General features: G+C 42.7%; 1 protein-coding gene across 4 annotated transcripts in view; it reads right to left on the bottom strand.

The window, feature by feature from the left end:
• Window positions 1-22,690, bottom strand: part of LOC113661975 (potassium channel subfamily T member 2) — a 105,542-nt gene extending 82,852 nt beyond the window's left edge. For all 4 annotated transcript variants that reach the window (XM_047808232.1, XM_047808233.1, XM_027176547.2 and 1 more), the window contains exon 1: window positions 21,914-22,690. In XM_047808232.1, coding sequence (XP_047664188.1) covers window positions 21,914-22,002 — 89 coding nt within the window. In that variant the 5' untranslated portion in view covers window positions 22,003-22,690. The remainder of the gene's footprint in view (window positions 1-21,913) is intronic.
• Window positions 22,691-23,169: the final 479 nt, after the last annotated feature.

Here is a 23,169-nt window from a genome sequence, read left to right as displayed (position 1 = left end):
TTAAGTGCACTGTTATTCTTTAAATGAGCGCCGCTCTCACAAACCCCATTACACATCATCGAGCACAAACGCCTGGGCTGTGAAATCGACCCACGACCCACGATGCACCGCTGCAGTACAACAGAAAAAAGGTATAAATAATAAAGACATGCAAGCTAGAGAGAGAGAAATTTACATCAATTAAATATTTAATATTGATTATATGACCAAATATTACCTAATATATACACACACACAAACACACACACACACTGCGCATACACTCTCTCTCACACACACACACATACACACATACACTGCACATACACTCTCACACACACACACACACACACACACACACACACACACACACACACACACACATACACACATACACTGCACATACACTCTCACACACACACACACACACACACATACACACATACACTGCACATACACTCTCACACACACACACACACACACACACACATACAATACACACACACACACACACGCATATACACTCACACACACACTCACACAAATACACTCACACACAAACACACATATATACACACACACACACACAAACACACACACACAAACACTGCACATACACTCTCACACACACATACACACACACACAAACACACATATATACACACACACAAACACTGCACATACTCTCATACACAAACACACATATATACACACACACAAACTGCACATACTCTCATACACAAACACACATATATACACACACACAAACACTACACATACACACAAACAAACAAACACACACAAACACTACACATATTTACACACACACTACACACACATCAAATACTATACACACACACACACACACACACACACACACACACACACACACACACACACACACACACACACACACACACACACACACACACATTTTCATATTCACAGATTTATTACACCACAGGAAGAGAGCAGAGAAATGATTTTTTTCTGTTTTTTATTTGTTCTGTAATTTGGGTTCATGAATAAAATATAACTAATTCAGTTCATTGCACAATTTGCATCTTCAGCCATTTGATCTTAATGACTTGAGGTGTTGGAAGCTAATGGCAGGTCTAATTTTTATCCGTAGTTCCGCCGTGCGATCGGATACGCGCCGGATTAGACAGTCTGAGAGAGCGCTGATAATCGAACCTGTTCTGAAGGACGAGCTGTTGCTAAGCGCTAATGTTCTTTCATCTGACACAGTCACAATGATGTGCACAATAAACTTCTTTTATTCTCCTTCCTGTAATACTGAGTAATCGTGAGGATGGGAATCTCCGGCTGCATCCCAAACAACGCCATTAGTGTCACTGTAATTTAGACACACTATTTTACATGCATTGTGAAGATTGGGGTCTTGAATCGTCGTTGATTTTTTAAGCAGAAAGAGTGAAATCTTATAAATGTTTAACCTATTTCTCAACAAGTCCAACAGAGAAGCAGTGACTCGATGACTCAAAGTCCCAGAATGCAACGCGGCTCTATGAATCTCGGCTCAGTGTCGCGGTTATGCCATCGATCCGGATCTTGACTACGTTACCCATGAGTTACTCCACAGTTCAAGTTCTGATTTTTGTGTCATGTTTCTGTCGAATGTTGTGTGTTGTGTGTTTGTTGCGTTTCTGTTTACAGCCTTGTTCATAACCTGTAACTTTTGCTGGCTCTACAAATCTGAGACACTCTGCAAGATAGCGAGATACAAGGTGAAGAGAGTGGTGATGTCGGCTAAAGCAGTGGTCCCCAACCCCCGGGCCGCGGACCGGTACCGGTCCGTGGACCAAATGGTACCGGGCCGCTCAAGGAACATTAAATTATTTCCATTGTATTTACTGTGGTGTATTTCTCTCGGGTTTGTGCGACTTTCCATGGACGAGAGGTTAACCGGGAGCTGAGAGACGTCACCTAAAGCCGCACCGATACCGCGCATGCGCAAAATATCATGATATCGGGCCGGGTTTAGGTGACGTCTGGAGCTGAGCGGCTGCGAGCGGCAGTGGTGTTGTAGCTTTGGTGGAGAGAGAAGGTGTGTATCGCTCTTCTCTATGTTCACCGGTACTTTGTCATGTTTAACAGTGCTTGGTGTACGTGTATATTGTGTTTGCTCAAATTTAACCCACAGATTAGCAAAAATGAGCACGAAACAGACGTCGTTAGAAAGTTAGAAACTCTGCCGGTGTTCTGGATTAAAGTCATGGCGGAATACCCTGAGATTGTCACCACAGCGCTTACATCCCTATCGCCATTTCTGACATGCTATCTGTGTGAAGCGGGGATTTCTGCAGTGATGGCAACCGAAACAAAACAACAGAATAACCTGGACATAAGCGACACACTTCGGGTGTCATTGTCTCCTGTTACCCCAGATGGAACCGTCTCGTTGTAAAGAAACAAGCTCAGGGTTCTCATTGATTAGTGTTGTAGTGAGTTAAAAAGGCATGTTTAAATACAATTAAATTTAAATTAATCATTTTAATTTAATTGTATAGCCGACACCCCCCCACCCCCAGCGGGACGCGGTAAAATTATCAAACATTGACCGGTCCGCGGGGCACGGTGGCTTAGTGGGTAGCATGTTCGCCTCACACCTCCAGGGTCGGGGTTCGATTCCCGCCTCCGCCTTGTGTGTGCGGAGTTTGCATGTTCTCCCCGTGCCTTGGGGGTTTCCTCCGGGTACTCCGGTTTCCTCCCCCCGGTCCAAAGACATGCATGGTAGGTTAATTGGCATCTCTGGAAAATTGTCTGTAGTGTGTGAATGCGTGAGTGAATGAGAGTGTGTGTGTGCCCTGTGATGGGTTGGCACTCCGTCCAGGGTGTATCCTGCCTCGATGCCCGATGACGCCTGAGATAGGCACAGGCTCCCCGTGACCCGAGAAGTTCGGATAAAGCGGTAGAGAATGAATGAATGAATGACCGGTCCGCGGTGAAAAATTTGGGGACCACTGGGCTAAAGTACTAAAGCGCCGCTGCATCGCACTCTTTATAGAACGTGTCCTGAATATAAGGTTAATGTGTTACATGTTGTGTAGTGATCAGATACTGAAAACCTTCTGCTTCACCCTACACATGTAAAGTGACGCGTTTGTTTGTTGTTTTTATGCATTTCATTACTTCATCTTTCAAGTTATTATTAAAAATGTATTTCTTCAAGGAATTGATTTATTTCTCATGTGAAGCATTTGGCCTTGTTTAGATTTCAATTAAAGGAACGCTGTTGGAAAACTGTGTAAATTATGACATGAAGCTGAACTGCTACAGAAAGACTCAGCTATTCTCCCTAATCCACACACACACTCACACTTACGGCATTTAGCAGACACCCTTATCCAGAGTGACTTACAACTGAATTAAGGGCCTTGCTCAGGGGCCCAGCAGTGGAAGCTTGGTGGACCTGGGGTTCGAACCCATGACCTTCTGATCAGTAGCCCAACACCTTAACCACTGAGCTACCACATCCCAGTACACTACACTACACTACACACACTACACACACACACACACACACACACACACACACACACACACACTACACACGCACACACCACACACACATTCACACTCACAAACACTACACACACACACACACTGCACACACACTCACAACACAGATACAAAATACACATACATACACACACACAATACATGTACAAACACACACACACTACACATACATACACACACACACAATACATGTACAAACACACAAACTACACATACAAACACACAAACACACACACACTACACATACATACACACACACACACACAATACATGTACAAACACACACACTACACATACACTACACATACATACACACACACAATACATGTACAAACACACAAACACACACACTACACATACACCACACATACATACACACACACACAATACATGTACAAACACACAAACAAACACACTACACATACATACACACAATACATGTACAAACACACAAACACACACACAATACATGTACAAACACACAAACACACACACTACACATACACACACACAATACATGTACAAACACACAAACACACACACACACTACACATACATACACACACACACAATACATGTACAAACACACAAACTACACATACAAACACACAAACACACACACACTACACATACATACACACACACACACAATACATGTACAAACACACACACCACACATACACTACACATACATACACACACACAATACATGTACAAACATACACACACACACACACAATACATGTACAAACATACACACACACACACACACACACACACACACACACACACACACACACAATACATGTACAAACAGACACACACAAACAAACATACACACACTACAAATACATACACGCACTATTCATACATACACACACACACACACACACACACACACACACACACACACACACATACACACTACACATACACATAAACACACTACACACACATACACATAAACACACTACATACACATACACATAAACACACTACACACACACTACACAGATACAAAATACACATACATACACACACACACAATACATGTACAAACACACAAACACACACATAAACAAACACACACTACACATACATACACACACTCACACACACACTACACACACACAAACACTACACATACACAAACAAACACAGAGACACTGCACATACAGACACACAAACATTACACATCCACACACACATATAAACAGGGACACACTACACACACACAAACACACACACTAATTTTAGATAGATCCTGAGAGTAAACATCCACACAGCTGGTGAAAAATAAAGATGTTCTTGGACTGAAGAAGACTTTTATGAAAGGCTTTAAGAGCTCGGGGGCGTCGTGACCCGACCCACAAACACCACACGGGTGAGGAAGGAGACGCGGACAGCACAAGGGGACGACCATTGTTTCAGCTGAAGAATACACTCCTTTAACACACTCCTTCTGTGGCCTGGAACTACACAATCACTCCTTTCACTGCTGGAGCCACTTTACTGTTCCTCCCTCCATCTCTCAGCTGCAGGATGAGAAAAGGCTGGATGTGTTGTAGATGTACAGAACAACACTAGTCTCTCAGGAGGAAGGGAAATAAACAGTACTAAAGGTACTAAAGGTGCAACATTATGACTCTTTGTGCTTACTGTCAATCATCTGTCTATCATTTATCTGTTCTTTCTTTCTTTTCATCCATTTTTTATTCATTCGTTCTTTTATTTTATTCATGCTTTCTTTTGTTGTCATTCGTTCTTCCGTACACATCTCTCATTCGCTTTTTTCACCCATCCTTTCTTTTACACATTCATTCATTCATTTATTCATTCATTCATTCATTCATTCATTCACTTGTTTACCCATTTCTCTAAAAATACAACCTAAATATTTTATTACACAAATCTTTTATTAATTTAAACCTTTTATTTAAAACAAATTCTAATTCATTCCTGAAAAAAAATTTTTTTCCGGTAACGGACAAACGTGAACAGGAAAAATTCCGGTCCTGAAATATTGTATTTATTCCCAATGTTTACTTTTCTAGTAATGAAAAAAACGATTAAGAGATAAGTTCCATAAATTAAAATATAAGCCTAATAATAATATCACATTTTTTTTCTATGTTTCTTCTGTTCTGTACAAAGGAGTGCAATGAATAACTGTACTCGAGTGTCCTCATGTATCCAGGCATCTCTCTCTCTCTCTCTCTCTCTCTCTCTCTCTCTCTCTCTCTCTCTCTCTCTCTCTCTCTCTCTCTCTCTCTCTCTCTCTCTCTCTCTCTCTGGGGTTGTAGAGCATGACTGATAACGGTGTTAGTCCCGGTCCTCTTCCACCCCCTCATTCATTCCAGCATGATGAAAAGAAAGGCATCATTTAACCGGAGGCGCGGTAAGTAAATGCACCCAGTGGCCTTTTACTCGAACCCCACGGCCGTAACCGAGGTGAGATTAAACCCAGCTGCGAGCGAGTCTCTCTCTCCGTCTACTGCTGATGTTCCCCACCATCGCTCTCTACTCGTAGTCTGATTTCTTCACGCCTTCCAAAAAAATGTCAAATAAATTACGCAGTAGGTTAATTGGGTGGCAGAAAATAACAAGTACCTGGGGTCGACGCCATGCTTTTAGTGTTTATGATTCAAAAGCTTCGCCCTCGCAGGAAACCTCTGCTTCCTCCTTTGTTTCGGTGTCATGGATTTACGGTTTTACGGTTAAGTCACGGTGCTTAATGCCATCGTTATCCTACTACTACAGTCTTTATATCCGTTTCCATTAGGGTTTAATTGGTAATAAAAATTCCCCTATTTCATATCAGACCGGAACGTTTCTCTATGATTCGTCTGAATAAAAAGTATAAACGTGTTATAGGGTTTTTTTTACACCTGGTCACTTCCTGCGTTTTCTGTGATCAGATAGCTATCCGACGGTAAAAAGACCAGGTCTAAATGCCCTCCGAAACATTTTGGAGACGGAACACAAACCCCTTCAGGAGGTGGTCTGGGACGCGTTTCAGATGTAACTGGACAGGTGTAAATGCATGTGATTGTTCAAGCCACATACCTCAGCGCTATAGTCCTCCCAAACGGAAGTACGTCACTCGCAGGTGATCTTTCACCCAGGCGTCTCTTTGGGTCTTAAAACGCGCTGCTGCCGCCAGCGAAAATGCAGCAAACAGTAAATGTTGTTTTTTGTAGCATAACCGTCATAACGAGTTTTTTCGTCTTCTTTTTGACCGCATTCTGAAAACCGCATACACCAAAGCGTGTTCCGTTTCAATTACCCCGGAAATGAGGTAAAATATATTAGCATTTTGGGCGGGAGTAGAAAGATCGGATCGATATCCGATTCGCCGAGACGCGTTTATGTGGCCTGATGTAAATGGGACAGTTTTAACAAATCAGATAGCTATCGGATCAGAGACAACACACGAAGTGACCGGGTGTAAAAAGGCTCATAACATCTATTTATAGTATTTTACCACTGGAAACAAATCTGTTTTTTTTTTTACTAATAAGCGGCACTCCATACGTTTTATCCATAAATAGTTGCATAAAAAATAATGGATTGTACATGAGACGTGCTACTTCCTGTTACAAGCCTCTCACTTCTTTTTTTTTTATATTTAGTTGATTTTGTAAATCCACTAATTGTTAGCCTTAGATAGTTAGCCCAGCACGGGAGTCACTGTGAATGAGCCGTTACTATAGAAACAGTAAGGAATCAAGAGCGAATGCATTGATAGTTTAAAATTACCGTATTTTCCGCACCATAAGGCGCACCGGATTATAAGGCGCAGTCTCAATTACGGGGTCTATGTCTGTACTTAACCCATACATAAGGCGCACCGTATTATAAGGCGCACGCTAAAACATACGGTCTACTAAAAAGGTAACGGAAGCAAAAGAGTGAGTTTAGTTGAACTTTATTCTACTATTGATGTTGAATTCTTTCGCTGCTGCTCTATTCTCATTTACAACTGCGTAACTGAAGTTTGTAGTTTGAATTGTGCCTCGTAATCATGTTTCTTCACTGGTGCTATTTTCAGGGTCCTTAGACAAACAAATGTTCTGATTTTTATTGGCGGATGACAAACCAACTTTAGGTACATTTACTGCCACCTACTGGACTGGATTGTGGAGCGCATAATGGTTAGGAAGAAACAAATGTTGTTTTGCAACATACCGGTAGTTATACTGTACCTACCGGAGGCATGGCGAAGGTAAGCGTACGTACTGTACGTATTACGTAATGTCCTCTGATTGGTTTATCACTGCCAGCGTACGTAGTGTATGTATTGCGCCCCCGTGTCAGCGGGAAATGGTCGGACAGTCAATCAAGAGGCGCACGGCCAATTTTTGAGAAAATTTAAGGCTCTTAGGTGCACCTTATAGTGCGGAAAATACTGTATAGTTACTACACTACACACGCACACACTACACACACACTACACACACTACACACGCACACACCACACACACATTCACACTCACAAACACTACACACACTACTCTCAGACACACACTACACATACATATATACACACACAATACATGTACAAACACACAAACACACACATAAATACACTACACACACTACACATACATACACATAAACACACTACACACACAACACAGATACAAAATACGCATACATACACACACACACACAATACATGTACAAACACACAAACACACACATAAATACACTACACACACACACACACACACTACACACACAACACAGATACAAAATACGCATACATACACACACACACAATACATGTACAAACACACAAACACACACACACTACACATAAATACACACACAATACATGTACAAACACACAAACACACACTACACATACACACACACAATACATGTACAAACTCACAAACACACACACACTACACATACGTACACACACACAATACATGTACAAACACACAAACACACACACACTACACATACATACACACACACACAATACATGTACAAACACACACTCACACTACAAATACATACACGCACTACACATACATACATACACACACTCACTACACATACATACATACACACACTACATACACTACACATACATACACATAAACACACTACACACACACACTACACAGATACAAAATACACATACATACACACACACACAATACATGTACAAACACACATATAAACAAACATACACACACTACACATACATACACACACTCACACACACACTACACACACACACAAACACTACACATACACAAACAAACACAGAGACACTACACATACAGACACACAAACATTACACAACATTAATTATATTTCATTGTTAATTAAAGATAGTAAAAATAATTTATTATAAAAAAATCAGGGAAAGTTAAGCTAAGAATGAACTGGTTTCTATGCTAAAAAAAATCCTATGACAAATAAAATGTTAACAAACTAATTAATTAATTTATGATTCATAGCATTGCCACTATGACAAAACGTCAACGGTTAAACAACACGGTTACCCACAAATGTCTCCGAAATAAAGACTGTTGCTGCTGTTTTTCTTTCACTCACAAAATGTTTCACGTTACACTTTACGTTACCGTATTACGTTACCGTATTCGGTGCGTATACTTTAATCACGCCGTGCTTTCATATCAACAAAAAAACCCTCTAATCCTAACAGCACGATCTCACAAACCGTCTTAATTGCAGCTATCGACCATTCGGTTGAATGACCTTTTGTGCTAATAATGTTAGCCTAATATATTAAACAGCACAATGTCTAATTAAATCAAATTGGCTGCGTAGGAGGACTTTATAAACCATGTAAGCAGAGTTCACCTGAGGAAATGTCAAAATGTCAACACGGTCGAATCTCTGCAACTCTTTTCCCCTGAGAATCATAGAAAAAACCTCCCATCGAATCCCCGACCCTTCAGGTGTGAGGCGAACGTGCTAGTTACTAAGCCACTAAAACAAAGTGCTCATTGTTGTGCTGCTGTAATAAATGAATCCACAATGATTCGATGTGATGAATCGGAGTTACTTTTAAGGACCTGATTCTTTTCTGCTATGTTTTCTGCTTCTTATACTGTACCACAATGATTTTTTTTTTCCGACTACATCGATGACATCTATAAATGTGAATAAAAGTCTCATTAAAAAAAATATAAATGAATTTATATGGAAATTAATGCTGTGAACACGGCGTTACCATGGAAATAATAACGTATCAGAACTAATGCGTTAAATTGACATAAACCTGCGAAATGTAGCTGCGCTATTGTCAGTGCTGCTGGTAGAGAAAATGAATCAACTCCTTCTGATCAATCAGAGTCCTCTCTCTCTCTCTCTCTCTCTCTGTGCCTTTCTCTCTCGTGTTATAAACTGAGCACAGTTTGTGTGGCCTCCACATTTCAATCAATGAATACAAAATGTCATTATATAGCCCGTTTCCAATCCCCACTAAAAGGCCATTTGTGAAAAGGGAAATTGATCAAGTATCAATGGCTTTTGTGTTTCGAGGATGCACAGAGCAGCAGGTTGCTCTGAGGCTGGAGCGCCGAGCGAAACGAAATTCCGCCTGCATCCTGACGTAATACAATCTGAAAACAGGGGAAATCCAATGCCCCTTTTCCACCGAGGCAGTTTGAGTGCAGGTTCGGAGCCTAATTTAGAACCAGTTCTTTCTGTTTCGACCGCCAAAGCACCGGCTCTGAACCAGGAAAAGTGGTTCTTAAGTAGCACCAAAACGTTGCTGTCTAGACTTAAGAACCGCTTGCGTCAGGAGCTGTGGGCGGGGCTACTGTTAGCGCATTTGATAATGTACCTTAAATATACTAATGTTTAATACACTTTTACTTTACCGCGATATGATACATTATCAGCACACATGATAGTAGGTAGCTACATGCTAAGGCTAACTTTTTTCTGTGTTAATGATAAAATAACGTTATGTACTTTATCGATTACAACCTCTGTTTATACAGATTACACGGAGCTGCACGTACACGTTTTATTCACCGCGTTTGGATGCCGATGTAGGTTCACAAAGCCATGAGCATTAACAGTAAAGCAACATCCGCCATTGTTGTTGTGTTTGTGTTTGTCGCTGCTGCGCTAACGTCGCTGGGAAACGTGACACGTATACAGTGACATCACACTCGGCGCTGTGATGCTCTCTAGCCGGTGGAAAGGCAAACCGGTTCTTAGAAGGTTCACCAGTGGAACCAACTTTGAACCAGCACTAGCGCCAGCTCTGAACCAGCACCCGGTTCTTTCCGGTGGAAAAGAGGCACAAGTGCTAGAGCTGAACATAACAGCTGAGAGATGTGTAACACTGCAACACACACTCACACACTTCACATCACCCGACCATTCTGGGTGAGTATGGGTATGAGAAAACGCCATTGTCGAATCAAACACAAACACAATTTTCCATGCAAAAATGGGAATATGGGGGCACGGTGGCTTAGTGGTTAGCACGTTCACCTCACACCTCCAGGGTTGGGGGTTCGATTCCCGCCTCCGCCTTGTGTATGTGCAGTTTGCATGTTCTCCCCGTGCCTCGGGGGTTTCCTCCGGGTACTCTGGTTTCCTCCCCCCGGTCCAAAGACATGCATGGTAGGTTGATTGGCATCTCTGGAAAATTGTCCGTAGTGTGTGAGTGTGTGAGTGAATGAGTGTGTGTGTGCCCTGTGATGGGTTGACACTCTGTCCAGGGTGTATCCTGTCTTGATGCCCGATGACGCGTGAGACAGGCACAGGCTCCCCGTGACCTGAGAAGTTCGGATAAGCGGTAGAAAATGAATGAATGAATGAATAAAATAACGGAGTATAATTTCTTCGTCTTTTCCGATGCAGCCGATGCCAGAGTTCTATATCCGAGAGGAATGAGTATCATGCTTTTGCTTCATGGACTATTTATTTTATTTTCTAAAATACTGAATATCATGCAATAGGTACTGACTCTAATGCAGTAAGTTGTGAGGTGAAAGCAGTATGTACTGAATTTAACGCAGTATGTAATGAATCAAATACAGTATATACTAAATTGCATGCAGTGGGAAATAAACAATGCAGTAGATAATGAATCTAATGCAGTATGTACTGAATTGAATGCAGTATGTAATGAATCAAATGCAGTATGTACTGAATTGAATGCAGTATGTAATGAATCAAATACAGTATATACTAAATTGCATGCAGTGGGAAATAAACAATGCAGTAGATAATGAATCTAATGCAGTATGTACTGAATCAAATGCAGTATGTACTGAATTGAATGTAGTATGTACTGAATTGAATGCAGAATGTACTGAATCAAATGCAGTATGTACCGAATTGAATGCAGTATGTACTGAATTGAATGTAGTATGTACTGAATTGAATGCAGAATGTACCGAATCAAATGCAGTATGTACTGAAGCGAATGCAGTATGTACTGAATTGAATGCAGTATGTACTGAATCAAATGCAGTATGTACTGAATCAAATGCAGTAAGTACCGAATTGAATGCAGAATGTACCGAATCAAATGCAGTATGTACCGAATTGAATGCAGAATGTACTGAATCAAATGCAGTATGTACTGAATTGAATGCAGAATGTACCGAATCAAATGCAGTATGTACTGAAGCGAATGCAGTATGTACTGAATCAAATGCAGTATGTACTGAATTGAATGCAGTATGTACTGAATCAAATGCAGTATGTACCGAATTGAAGGCAGAATGTACTGAATCTAATGCAGTATGTACTGAATTGAATGCAGAATGTACCGAATCAAATGCAGTATGTACTGAAGCGAATGCAGTATGTACTGAATTGAATGCAGTATGTACTGAATCAAATGCAGTATGTACTGAATCAAATGCAGTAAGTACCGAATTGAATGCAGAATGTACTGAATCAAATGCAGTATGTACCGAATTGAATGCAGTATGTACTGAATCAAATGCAGTATGTACTGAATCAAATGCAGTATGTACCGAATTGAATGCAGAATGTACTGAATCGAATGCAGTATGTACTGAATTGAATGTAGTAGGCACTGTCACAGTACACAATTATGGACACAGCTCCGGAAACCACTCGCTGATGTTGCAGATGCCTTTACAGGAACAGCCTGGAGTACAGGAGATTACTGTAGTTGGTTTACTGGCTTTGGACTTCAATTGCTATGAGAGTGCTGTAAATTAGAACTTATAACATTCAGAAGTAATGCTGTATAAGTTTTCCTTAGGACCGAAGAGTTTACACGTTGCAGTTTCTCTGTGACACAACAGGCTGCGTTAATGAAATAATTAACAATTAACTAAGTGATGCTGTTTATATCTGCTGTGATGTAAGTGAGGAGAGGAATGTTCCACAACATTAACCGTAACTATAAATGAAAAAAATCTTGTCGTATCTTAAATAAATGAAAGTCGATAACAGCAGGAAAACGTCTGTAGTGTAAAAAGAAGAAAACAAATCAGAATGGATATTTATAGGAAAATAATCAACGACGTACGTTACGCTAATGTCTTATTCCAGAGCACCTGGACACGGTGGTGCATGATGGGTGAGAAAGAAACACCGCCAACAAGAACAAGAAAAAAACTCCCTTGAACAGACATTCATCAAGCGTTTAACAACAGGAGTGACTGTCTCAGCTGTGCGCCCGCTCCTTGCTCGCTCCTTCAACACCTCGACACGTTCATTGTGCGATCGACAATGAGAACTCCTTTCATGAGCGCTTGCATTCTTTCCATTTCTCATACAAACCCACCCACCCACCGTTTAGCCTCACCGTTAGCATCCATACGCGCCGTTCCTCAACCTCGGCCCACGTAGCCGCCTGCGCTCCGCTGATGTTACTGTAATAAGCTCGTTACCTGCTGCTCTTATTAATTAAAAGCAGAGGTCAGGGAGCCCTTTTTTAATTTCCTAGACCTTTATTAATGCAGAGCGACTGCTATTTCACAAATACGCTGCAGGATTAAAGGTTTATCACAAATACAGCTAATTAAGAGCACACCCTTATCAAACTGGATGAAAACCGTGTTTGATACTGACATCCCCCAGAAATGTGAAATGATAAAAAAAAAACATAATAATAAAATAATGAGTGATGAGAGGAATGGGGGCACGATGGGGGGCACGGTGGGGGGGCATGGTGGCTTAGTGGTTAGCACGTTTGCCTCACACCTCCAGGGTTGGGGGTTCGATTCCTGCCTCCGCCTTGTGTGTGTGGAGTTTGCATGTTCTCCCCGTGCCTCGGGGGTTTCCTCCGGGTACTCCGGTTTCCTCCCCCGGTCCAAAGACATGCATGGTAGGTTGATTGGTATCTCTGGAAAATTGTCCGTAGTGTGTGTGTGTGTGTGTGTGTGTGTGAGTGAATGAGAGTTTGTGTGTGTGCCCTGTGATGGGTTGGCACTCCGTCCAGGGTGTATCCTGCCTCGATGCCCGATGACGCCTGAGATAGGCACAGGCTCCCCGTGTCCCGAGAAGTTCGGATAAGCGGTAGAAAACGAATGAATGAATGAATGAATAAAATAACGGAGTATAATATCTTCGTCTTTTCCGATGCAGCCGATGCCAGAGTTCTATCTCCGAGAGGAATGAGTATCATGCTTTTGCTTTTTGGGAGTAAACAGAAAGCCAGGAGAAACCCAGGGAGTCCAATGTGTGCTTCTACTCTGGTGACGACACGGTGTGATTTAAGAGACGACCAACGAGGCTTTCTATCGGTAGGTCAACTGTGATAAAATGGACAGGAGAGAGAAAGAGAAGAGAAAGAGAAACGAAGGACAAAATGGAAACAAGAAGGATGATCGAGTAGCCGGAGTCTCGGTTAGCGACAGTCAATAAAACATTTCTGTCAATAAGACCAAAGGATTTCATTCGTACGATAATCCTGAACTGTGTTCAAACACAACCTCAGAGAATGGCGTGTTGTCCAGGAGACCACAATCCCACCAGCAATGTTTCTGCAACAGGTTTCTCAGAATGATGAGAGCGAGAGAGAGAGAGAGAGAGAGAGAGAGAGAGAGAGAGAGAGAGAGCCTGCAGTTAGCAGTTAGCCAGAAGCCTGATGTCCACCGAGACCAATAGACATCGATCGATATTCTCATGCGCCTGACGAGCTCGTGATTCAGCAGTGATAGCGAAGAGAGGTGAAAAATCCAAGTTAGTCCTAAAGCTGAGCCCCCGTGTCACTCATAGACTTTTTTATAGTGAGATTTAGTGCCATAGCTCTTTTCACACAGCCTGGAAAAGATTAGCGGACACTGAAGGGAGCTGTTTGCTTATCTGAGGTTCCAAATGGATTATACAGGGGTTTGAAAATAAAAGAAGTTTTTTTTTTAACGAATCTGATTTGTACGCATATCCGACTTGGCCAAATTCGGCTCGAGCAAAAAGAGGTCATTCTTGTAATGTCTTTAAAGCTGTTGATGTGATGTAAGCAGTGACCTCACCATGACCTTACACCTGGTCACTTCCTGCATTTTCTGTGATCCGATATCTATCCGACGGTAAAAAGACCAGGTCTAAATGCCCTCCGAAACGTTTTGGAGACGGATATAAACCCGATGGTACAAACCCCTTCAGGAGGAGGTCTGGGACGCGTTTCAGATGAAACTGGACAGGTGTAAATGCATGTGGTTGTTCAAGCCACGTCAGCGCTATATTCCTCCCAAACGGAAGTACGTCACTCGCAGGTGACTCGCGAGTCGTGCATCGCGTCAGAAACAAGTATGTTTTCCCACCAGCGCTGCTCCGATCTTTCACCCAGGCGTCTCGTTGTGTCTTAAAATGCACTGCTGCCGTCAGCGAAAATGCAGCAAACAGTAAATGCTGTTTTTTGTAGCAACCGCAAACACCAAAGTGTGTTCTGTTTCAATTACCCCGGAAATGAGGTAAAATATATCAGCATTTTGGGCGGGAGTAGAAAGATCGGATCGATATCCGATTCGCCGAGACGCGTTCATGTGGCCTGATGTAAATGGGACAGTTTTAACAGATCAGATAGCTATCGAATCAGAGAAAACACACGCAGTGACCGGGTGTAAAAAGGCCCATAGATCTGAGTGTGTAACATCTGAGCGACGGAGAGCTAAAATGAAAGAATCCAAAGGGGGTCGATTCTCGGCTGCGCCTCTGGAGTTCTCCCTGTGCTTCAGCGGTTTCCTCTGGGGACCAAGGTTTCCTTCTTCAGTCCAAAGACGTGTTGTAAACCGATTGTGTGTATGATTCTGAACTATGATGAGTTGGTACCCTGTCCAGGGTGTCTCCAGCCTTGTGCCCCGAGTCCCCTGGCATACACTCCAGCTTCAGTGGTACAGAAAATGAATGAATGGATGGATGGATGGATGGATGCATATTTGCACAACAACAAATATTCCTGTAAAAACTGCTAATAAAAACCACCAAAGGTTTAATCAACTTAACACCAAATAGTGCAGAAAAACAATCCCTCTGCAGCTCGTTTGGCAAATCACGTCATCCCAAGACATCAGAGTCATTTATGACTTCAGTGTAGTCCATCTCTGCATGCGGTTGGTGGACGCCGAGGACCGAGAGGTTCTCCAACATCTGCCGCACAAACGCAGGCCAGCTAATGGACCAGCTGGCGAAGTGCTCAACAGAGAGAGGAAGTGCTTGAGATGAAAGTGCTTCATTTTGTGGTTTGTTCTGCACTCACACTGATTTGTGTTTGATTTTTTTACAGAAGTCCTTCTGTGCTGGTCACCGAAGGCCGTTGGTATCTTCAGTTGCCATGGTTTTATTGGTTAGTGCCTGGCTTGTGCGATGTCCAGACAAGCTAGCTACAGAACGTCCCACTTTACAAATCAGAGGACTTCCCACTTTCTCCACATGTCAGAATAAAAACGATGTTTACCGCACCGACGTACCGTAATTAAACCGGTCAAAAGTCTTCACAATCAAAAGGTCTTCACAAAGATTGCATAACGCCAAATGTCCTTACAATAATAAGGAGGTGTCAATATCAAATGTCCTCACTAATGATATGAAAGTTTCCAAAGTCTTTATAAGGATGTGTCAAATGTGCTCACGATGATAGGACAGTGTCAAGTGTCCTCACAATCATCCTAGGTCCTTACAGGGAGTGTCATTTTCTAGGAAATGAAAAAAAAATTTTAAGATCCGAAATGATTCTTTTTTTTATTGTTTAGCGATGTTAAGGCGAAGGCTGAGGTCAGGGTTAGGTATGCACACAGCTACAGCTGTTTACTGGAAGGTCCTCACAAAGACAAAAAAAAACATTACTCGCAATGATGAAGGGTTTTTTGGGATCAGGGATTAAATGAGTCGAGCTGCCGCCTGTGGGCCACTTCGGCTCACGGATGAAGGTCAGGCTCCGGCGATGGTGAAGGAACAGAAGAGGAAAGCTGAATCCGTGCATGTGTGAATGCGTAGGTGCATGTGTGTGTGTGTGTGTGTGTGTGTGTGTGTGTGTGTGTGTGTGTGGGCATGTAGCAGTGGAGTGTGTGTGTGCGTGGGATGAAGGAAACGAGCGTTCACTAGAGAATAACATGGCTGAGAAACGGGCAACATGTGGGATGAGTTTCTCCGGACTCTGGTCCCTGAATGGACCTGTCCATCACGATTAGCGAGATGGCAAACATCCAGCTTCTCTCTCTCTCTCTCTCTCTCTCTCTCTCTCGCTCGCTCTATTCTTCACAAAAGGCGAGAAAAAGGCACCGAAACAGACGTGGGATTGTTTTTGTCATTATTCTCTTCATGGGAGGTGGCAGCTTCGTAAACAGAGCTACTCGATGTACTTGATGTTATGAGTTTCTCTCCCCAGGGATGAACACACAGCACTCGTTCCCGAGACGGCATTATGCGCGGCATCTCTGCCTTAGCTCCATCCTACAGGGCCACTTATACGCCAGAAGCAGGCTAGGTCATAACCCAGGACTGAGAGAAACCCATTAATGCCTGACCCTGTGCTCTGACTCACGTCTCACTACACCTAGGATATGTAAATAACAGCATTTTGTTGTACCGCAGGTGAAGGAAATGCATTAGATCACAAGCACCGATGGCATTTGATGGACTTTTTACAATATGCAATATGATATTTAGCTTTAGCCCCAGCGGAGTGGTGGCGTATCAGCAAAGATGTAAAAGAGGAGGAGGAATCAAGGGAAGAAGAACGACAAAGAAAACTGAGAAAGAGAATAGAAAAATGTAACACATTACAGGTGTTAAACAATTTAGGTTAATTAACAATGTAAGGGGAAAAATACCAGCATGAAATACACAAATTCTACATTCTTAAGAAATAAAACATTTGTCCCATAATCAGACATCAGCAACTTTTTCCAGTCAGAAACCACAGAGATTCTGAGTGTTACGAAAGCACCGATACTCTAACGTCACGTGGAGAGAACTGAAGGAGCAGGAAGTTGGCCACATATTCACAGGTTGGAGTTTCCCGAGTCAATAACTCCTGAGCTAAACGCTGTTACTACACAAATAACACCTCTTTTCTATCGTAGTAATGTAGAGAGGCAGCTACAACCGCGTTTTGTGTAGTAACAGCGTTTAGCTCAGGAGTTATCGACTCGGGAAACTCCGACCTGTGAATATGTGGCCGACTTTACTTAAGACGCCGAGGCGCTTTTTTCCTTCTCGATAGGTGAGTAACGTTGGTTTTGCTTTGTTACACAGAACTAATATATGCCTTTGTCCTTTACATGATTATGCCTGTGTGGCATTTTTGCTTGTTTGTTTATCTACAATCGTATTGTTCTTCCCTTCAGCTATGATAAAGACACGTTTCTTTCTGTTAGTCGCCTGGGTTACGTATGTACGTGTGGGCGGAGCTATCGATACAGGGGTGGGACCCGTTTGGGTTAGGGGCGTGTTTGTTTTGGTGATTTCAAATATCAACAATGGCTTTCAAACAACAGAGACCCCACCTTTAACATAATATATCGATATCCTATCATCAATCCTGTCATATCACAAACCCTGACTTTAAATCCTGATTTCTCACAGCTCTAGACACCGATTCACTCAGACGACAAGCAGAAGACCAGGCATCTTGGCATGGTGCCCTCACTGTGTCTCTCTCTCACACACACACACACACACACACACACACACACACACACACACACACACACACACACACACACACACACACACACAGATATTAATTGCTACCCTTAATACATCTGAAAAGGTCAACAAGAGGCGTCTGTGCACTGTGCAAGAATGAGTCGTACGTCTTAATCTGACAGATAAGATGAGTAATAATATCACAGCTCAGATCTGACATTTCACAGGACCGAGGTGTTTCGCGTGCAAAGCGAGTCCAGATCTTTAGCAAGACGCTGTCAGGTGTGGAAGATAATCCAGATGTGCGATCAACAGTTTCTTATTCAGAGAAACGCTCCTTTGTCTGCGGGTCACTCCCGGCCATTCGTATGCTTCCAGTCAGCGTTCGCGGGCCGACGGAAGTTCGATCGGAGGTCGAATCGATCCTAAAGCGCTTTGTTGAAGGCAGTTTAAAATCGACACGCTTAACTAACGTGAGTCTGAAGTAGTAAAGAACTTTCCGATACAGATCTTTTCAGCCCTCACAGCCAGGAAAATACTGCATCCATGACAAGAAGTTTCCACACAAAATTAAATCACAATTTCATTTCACTTCGTAGCGGAAAATGACAAACGTCTCCTTTAATTAATAATAAACTATCGACATTGCTTTCGGACCACCGATGCTCTCGCCGTGTGTGTCAGACCGTCTTAAAAAGAGCTCGAGAGAACCTGAGCCGTATCGATGAGTACTAATATTTTAGTCTGTGTCTCAATCAGCTCCCTAGTTCACTAGTCAGGGCACCGATCAGGGAGTCGGCCATTTTAAGGGTTCTCTCTCTCGCCGTGTCCCACAATGCACCTCGGAAAATATAGAGCTCACTATTGCTGCTCACTACGTTTTGACTCCTTACTGGAAATTTGGAACGTTGTATTTTCTGAAGCCTTTCGACACAAACAAAACCATTTCTCTGCACTGGCATCCGTCTCCAAACCGTCTGTCCCGAGCTGAGACGTGGTCTATCCCAGGAACGCTGTGTAATAGTGGGAAATACTGTACATCCCTGGACAACATGCCGGTCCATCACATCATGCGGACAAACACAGGGACAATAAAGAGCCAACAAATCTCCTTTGGGAGGTGAGAGAAAACCGCATAACCCTGAAGAACCCCAGGGAGAATCCGCAAACCTCCTGACAGACCTGATCAGCAACCAGGAGCTTCCTGCTGAACCAATGTGCAACCCAGAAAAGTACAAATGAACACAACTGTGTCACCAAACAAGCAGACGTGTTTTTTATCTCCTGCACGAAGTTATCTTCTCAGAACGATACAGCACTGTGGAAGAAGAACAACAAGGACACTCAGCTTTCCTCAGATCAGTGATCTAATGTCAGGTTGATGTCATGGTGCTGAATAATCATGTAGATCAGACTCAACATGTGTCCAGCTGAACACCGGCAAGCACCGGCTGCGTGACACAAACAGGAAGTACACCTGGATTTATGGAAAGTGCTTAATGTACAGATTTCATCACACACACACACACACACACACACACACACACACACACACACACACAAAGTTAGTTCACCAGCCTCCAGGCTCAGCTTGATTCATTACCCCATTATCACCACTAAGAGTGAAAAAAAAAATATGGGGGATGACATCACTTCCTGTTTAAATATGCCTTACTTTTCTAGCTTCAGGTTCCTGTGAGTACATCTAGGTGATCAATTAATCATGTGTACAAGGGCAAAAAGGAATGTAATTAAAGTGTGTGTGTGTGTGTGTGTGTGTGTGTGTGTGTGTGTGTGTGTGTGTGTGTGTGTGTGTTATTATATAAAACAAATTATAATATTAATATACATATTAAACTGAATAAAATATTTCAGATCTGATTCAAATTCGGGGGCACGGTGGCTTAGCGGTTAGCACGTGTGCCTCACACCTCCAGGGTTGGGGGTTCGATTCCCACCTCCGCCTTGTGTGTGTGGAGTTTGCATGTTCTCCCTGTGCCTCGGGGGTTTCCTCCGGGTACTCCGGTTTCCTCCCCCGGTCCAAAGACATGCATGGTAGGTTGATTGGCATCTCTGGAAAATTGTCCGTAGTGTGTGTGTGTGTGTGAATGAGAGTGTGTGTGTGCCCTGTGATGGGTTGGCACTCCGTCCAGGGTGTATCCTGCCTCGATGCCCGATGACGCCTGAGATAGGCACAGGCTCCCTGTGACCCGAGAAGTTCAGATAAGCGGTAGAAAATGAATGAATGAATGAATGAATGATTCAAATAAATGTTTTATGACATTGATTGAGGGGAACCCTTAAAGGATTTATACAGAACCCTACAGAGAAGGTTCTAGAAAACGAATAACCCCTTAAACACTTAAAGCTTCTAGACAGAACCGTGGACTAGAGCGACTCCAAACACAACCACATTATGAAGTTATTTATTTTGGGCTCCTGTGAAATTTTTTCTCAGGGGTTGTTGGGGGTATTTATGGTTCTCGGCTACCTGAGAACAAGTAAGGGTTCTACTTAAAACCTTTACTTGGATCTTTCTTAAACAGGTTAAATCTAGAGCCGTGAAATGTTTATTTTTTTGTGAAAACCCTTAAAATCACCACCTAGAACCCTACAACAGACACATAAACAGAGTTCTTTGTACCGTTGTATCGTGACCTAAAATGGATCTACTTAGAACCCCTAATTAAAACCTTTTCCTCAAACAGGATAAATCTAGAGCATAGTTTCACTCGACCCTCAGCCAAGCCGTTAACCGTTCACAACCCTACTATAGAATGGCCGTTGATCTGAGAAGAATTATGCAATAACCTCGAAACTTTTTAAAGAACCCTTAAACCTCTGTTCTTTCATTTAATATTTACAAATTCTACCTGGGAAACAAACATTTGAGGGTTCCACATTTAATTTGTACAAGTGGATACAGTAAAATCTACCTCGTGCCTGGATCCTCAGAGGTTCTGTGGGGATTTATAGTTTTACCTATAAACAGGGCTTTAAGAGGGTTAAAACCACTAACTGAAATCTCTTCCTAAAACCATTGTCATGCATTATTTACTTGATGATGACGATAATAATAATAATAATAATAATAATAATAATAATAATAATAATAATAATAATAATAATAATAATATCAGAAGAGTCTTCTTTCGAGATGATTGTGGAGGTTTGGTAGACATCCCCTCCCCACACACACACACACACACACACACACACACACACACACACAAACACACACACACACTTCTACCCCCTAGGACCCTTGTTAACTCGTGGTGTTGGTGTTGGTGGTGGTAAAGTTTCCTACCTGTCGTCAGTCTGCCAGTCTCCGAGCAACAGGTCTCTGAATCGGTAGCGCGGCGGCAGCGGCAGCACCTCCTTCTCCAGCTCCACCATGGCGCACCGCCGAGCCTCTCTCTCTCTCTCTCTCTCTCTCTCTCTCTCTCTCTCTCTCTCTCTCTCTCTCTCTCTCTCTCTCTTGCACACGCACACACCGCGATGACCAGAGTTACACAAGCACAGCCCAGCTCACTTCACCAGTTCACTTTTTTTGTTGTCACGCTGCATTCCCGAGTCCATGTCTCTGCTGCGCACCGTTCAGTTTCCACCGAAACACGGGTTGCCAGATTGCCTTTACTCCCTAAAATCGTTGTACACCAGTCCAAACTGTATCCAAGTGTGTTTGAGCTACGCAAGCCTATAAACCTGCCTTGGCAAGAAGGGAATCCCCTAATCTGGAAACACCGAGTGCGTGAAACGCGTGATGGCTGTTCGCTGGAGCATCACTACTTGAACCGGTTACCACCCTGAAGCATAAACACATTCTCTCTCTCTCTCTCTCTCTCTCTCTCTCTCTCTCTCTCTCTCTCTCTCTCTCTCTCTCTCTCTCTCTCTCTCTCTCGTGTCACTCAACAGAAATCCATTCTTTAGCAGGAGGGAAGTAGGGAAGGATGCTTATCAAAGTAGTGCGCCTCCACAGGTTGCCATAGTTACCGCGCGTACTAGACCCTTTTAAGTACCGGAGTGTGATCCAAAACGGCACATGTAGCCATACAGCACAGTATCTTCACAATGCAACCGGGATCCAGCCTTCAGAGAGAGAGAGAGAGAGAGAGAGAGAGAGAGAGAGAGAGAGAGAGAGAGAGATGGAGGGAGAGAGAGAGAGACAGAGAGAGAGAAATAAATAGATAGATAGATTGATAGATAGATAGATAGATAGATAGATAGATAGATAGATAGATAGATAGATAGATAGATAGATAGATAGATAGATAGAGAGAGAGGGACAGAGAGAGAGAGGGAGAGAGAGAGATGGAGGGAGAGAGAGAGACAGAGATAGATAGATAGATAGATAGATAGATAGATAGATAGATAGATAGATAGATAGAGAGAGAGGGACAGAGAGAGAGAGAGAGAGAGAGAGAGAGAGAGAGAGAGAGAGAGAGAGAGAGAGAGAATAAATGCGCATGTCTGTGTAATTACGCATATATATTACTGCATAAGTGATGCACCAAATCCCACGTGTATGTTTATATACATGGATGTTTATATACATGAATGAAT

This window comes from Tachysurus fulvidraco, chromosome 24 (genome assembly GCF_022655615.1).
Source record: "Tachysurus fulvidraco isolate hzauxx_2018 chromosome 24, HZAU_PFXX_2.0, whole genome shotgun sequence".
In the NCBI taxonomy this organism is placed as follows: Eukaryota; Metazoa; Chordata; class Actinopteri; order Siluriformes; family Bagridae; genus Tachysurus; species Tachysurus fulvidraco.
Note: the sequence above shows the minus strand (reverse complement) of the source record. Positions and strands in the feature narration are given on the sequence as shown.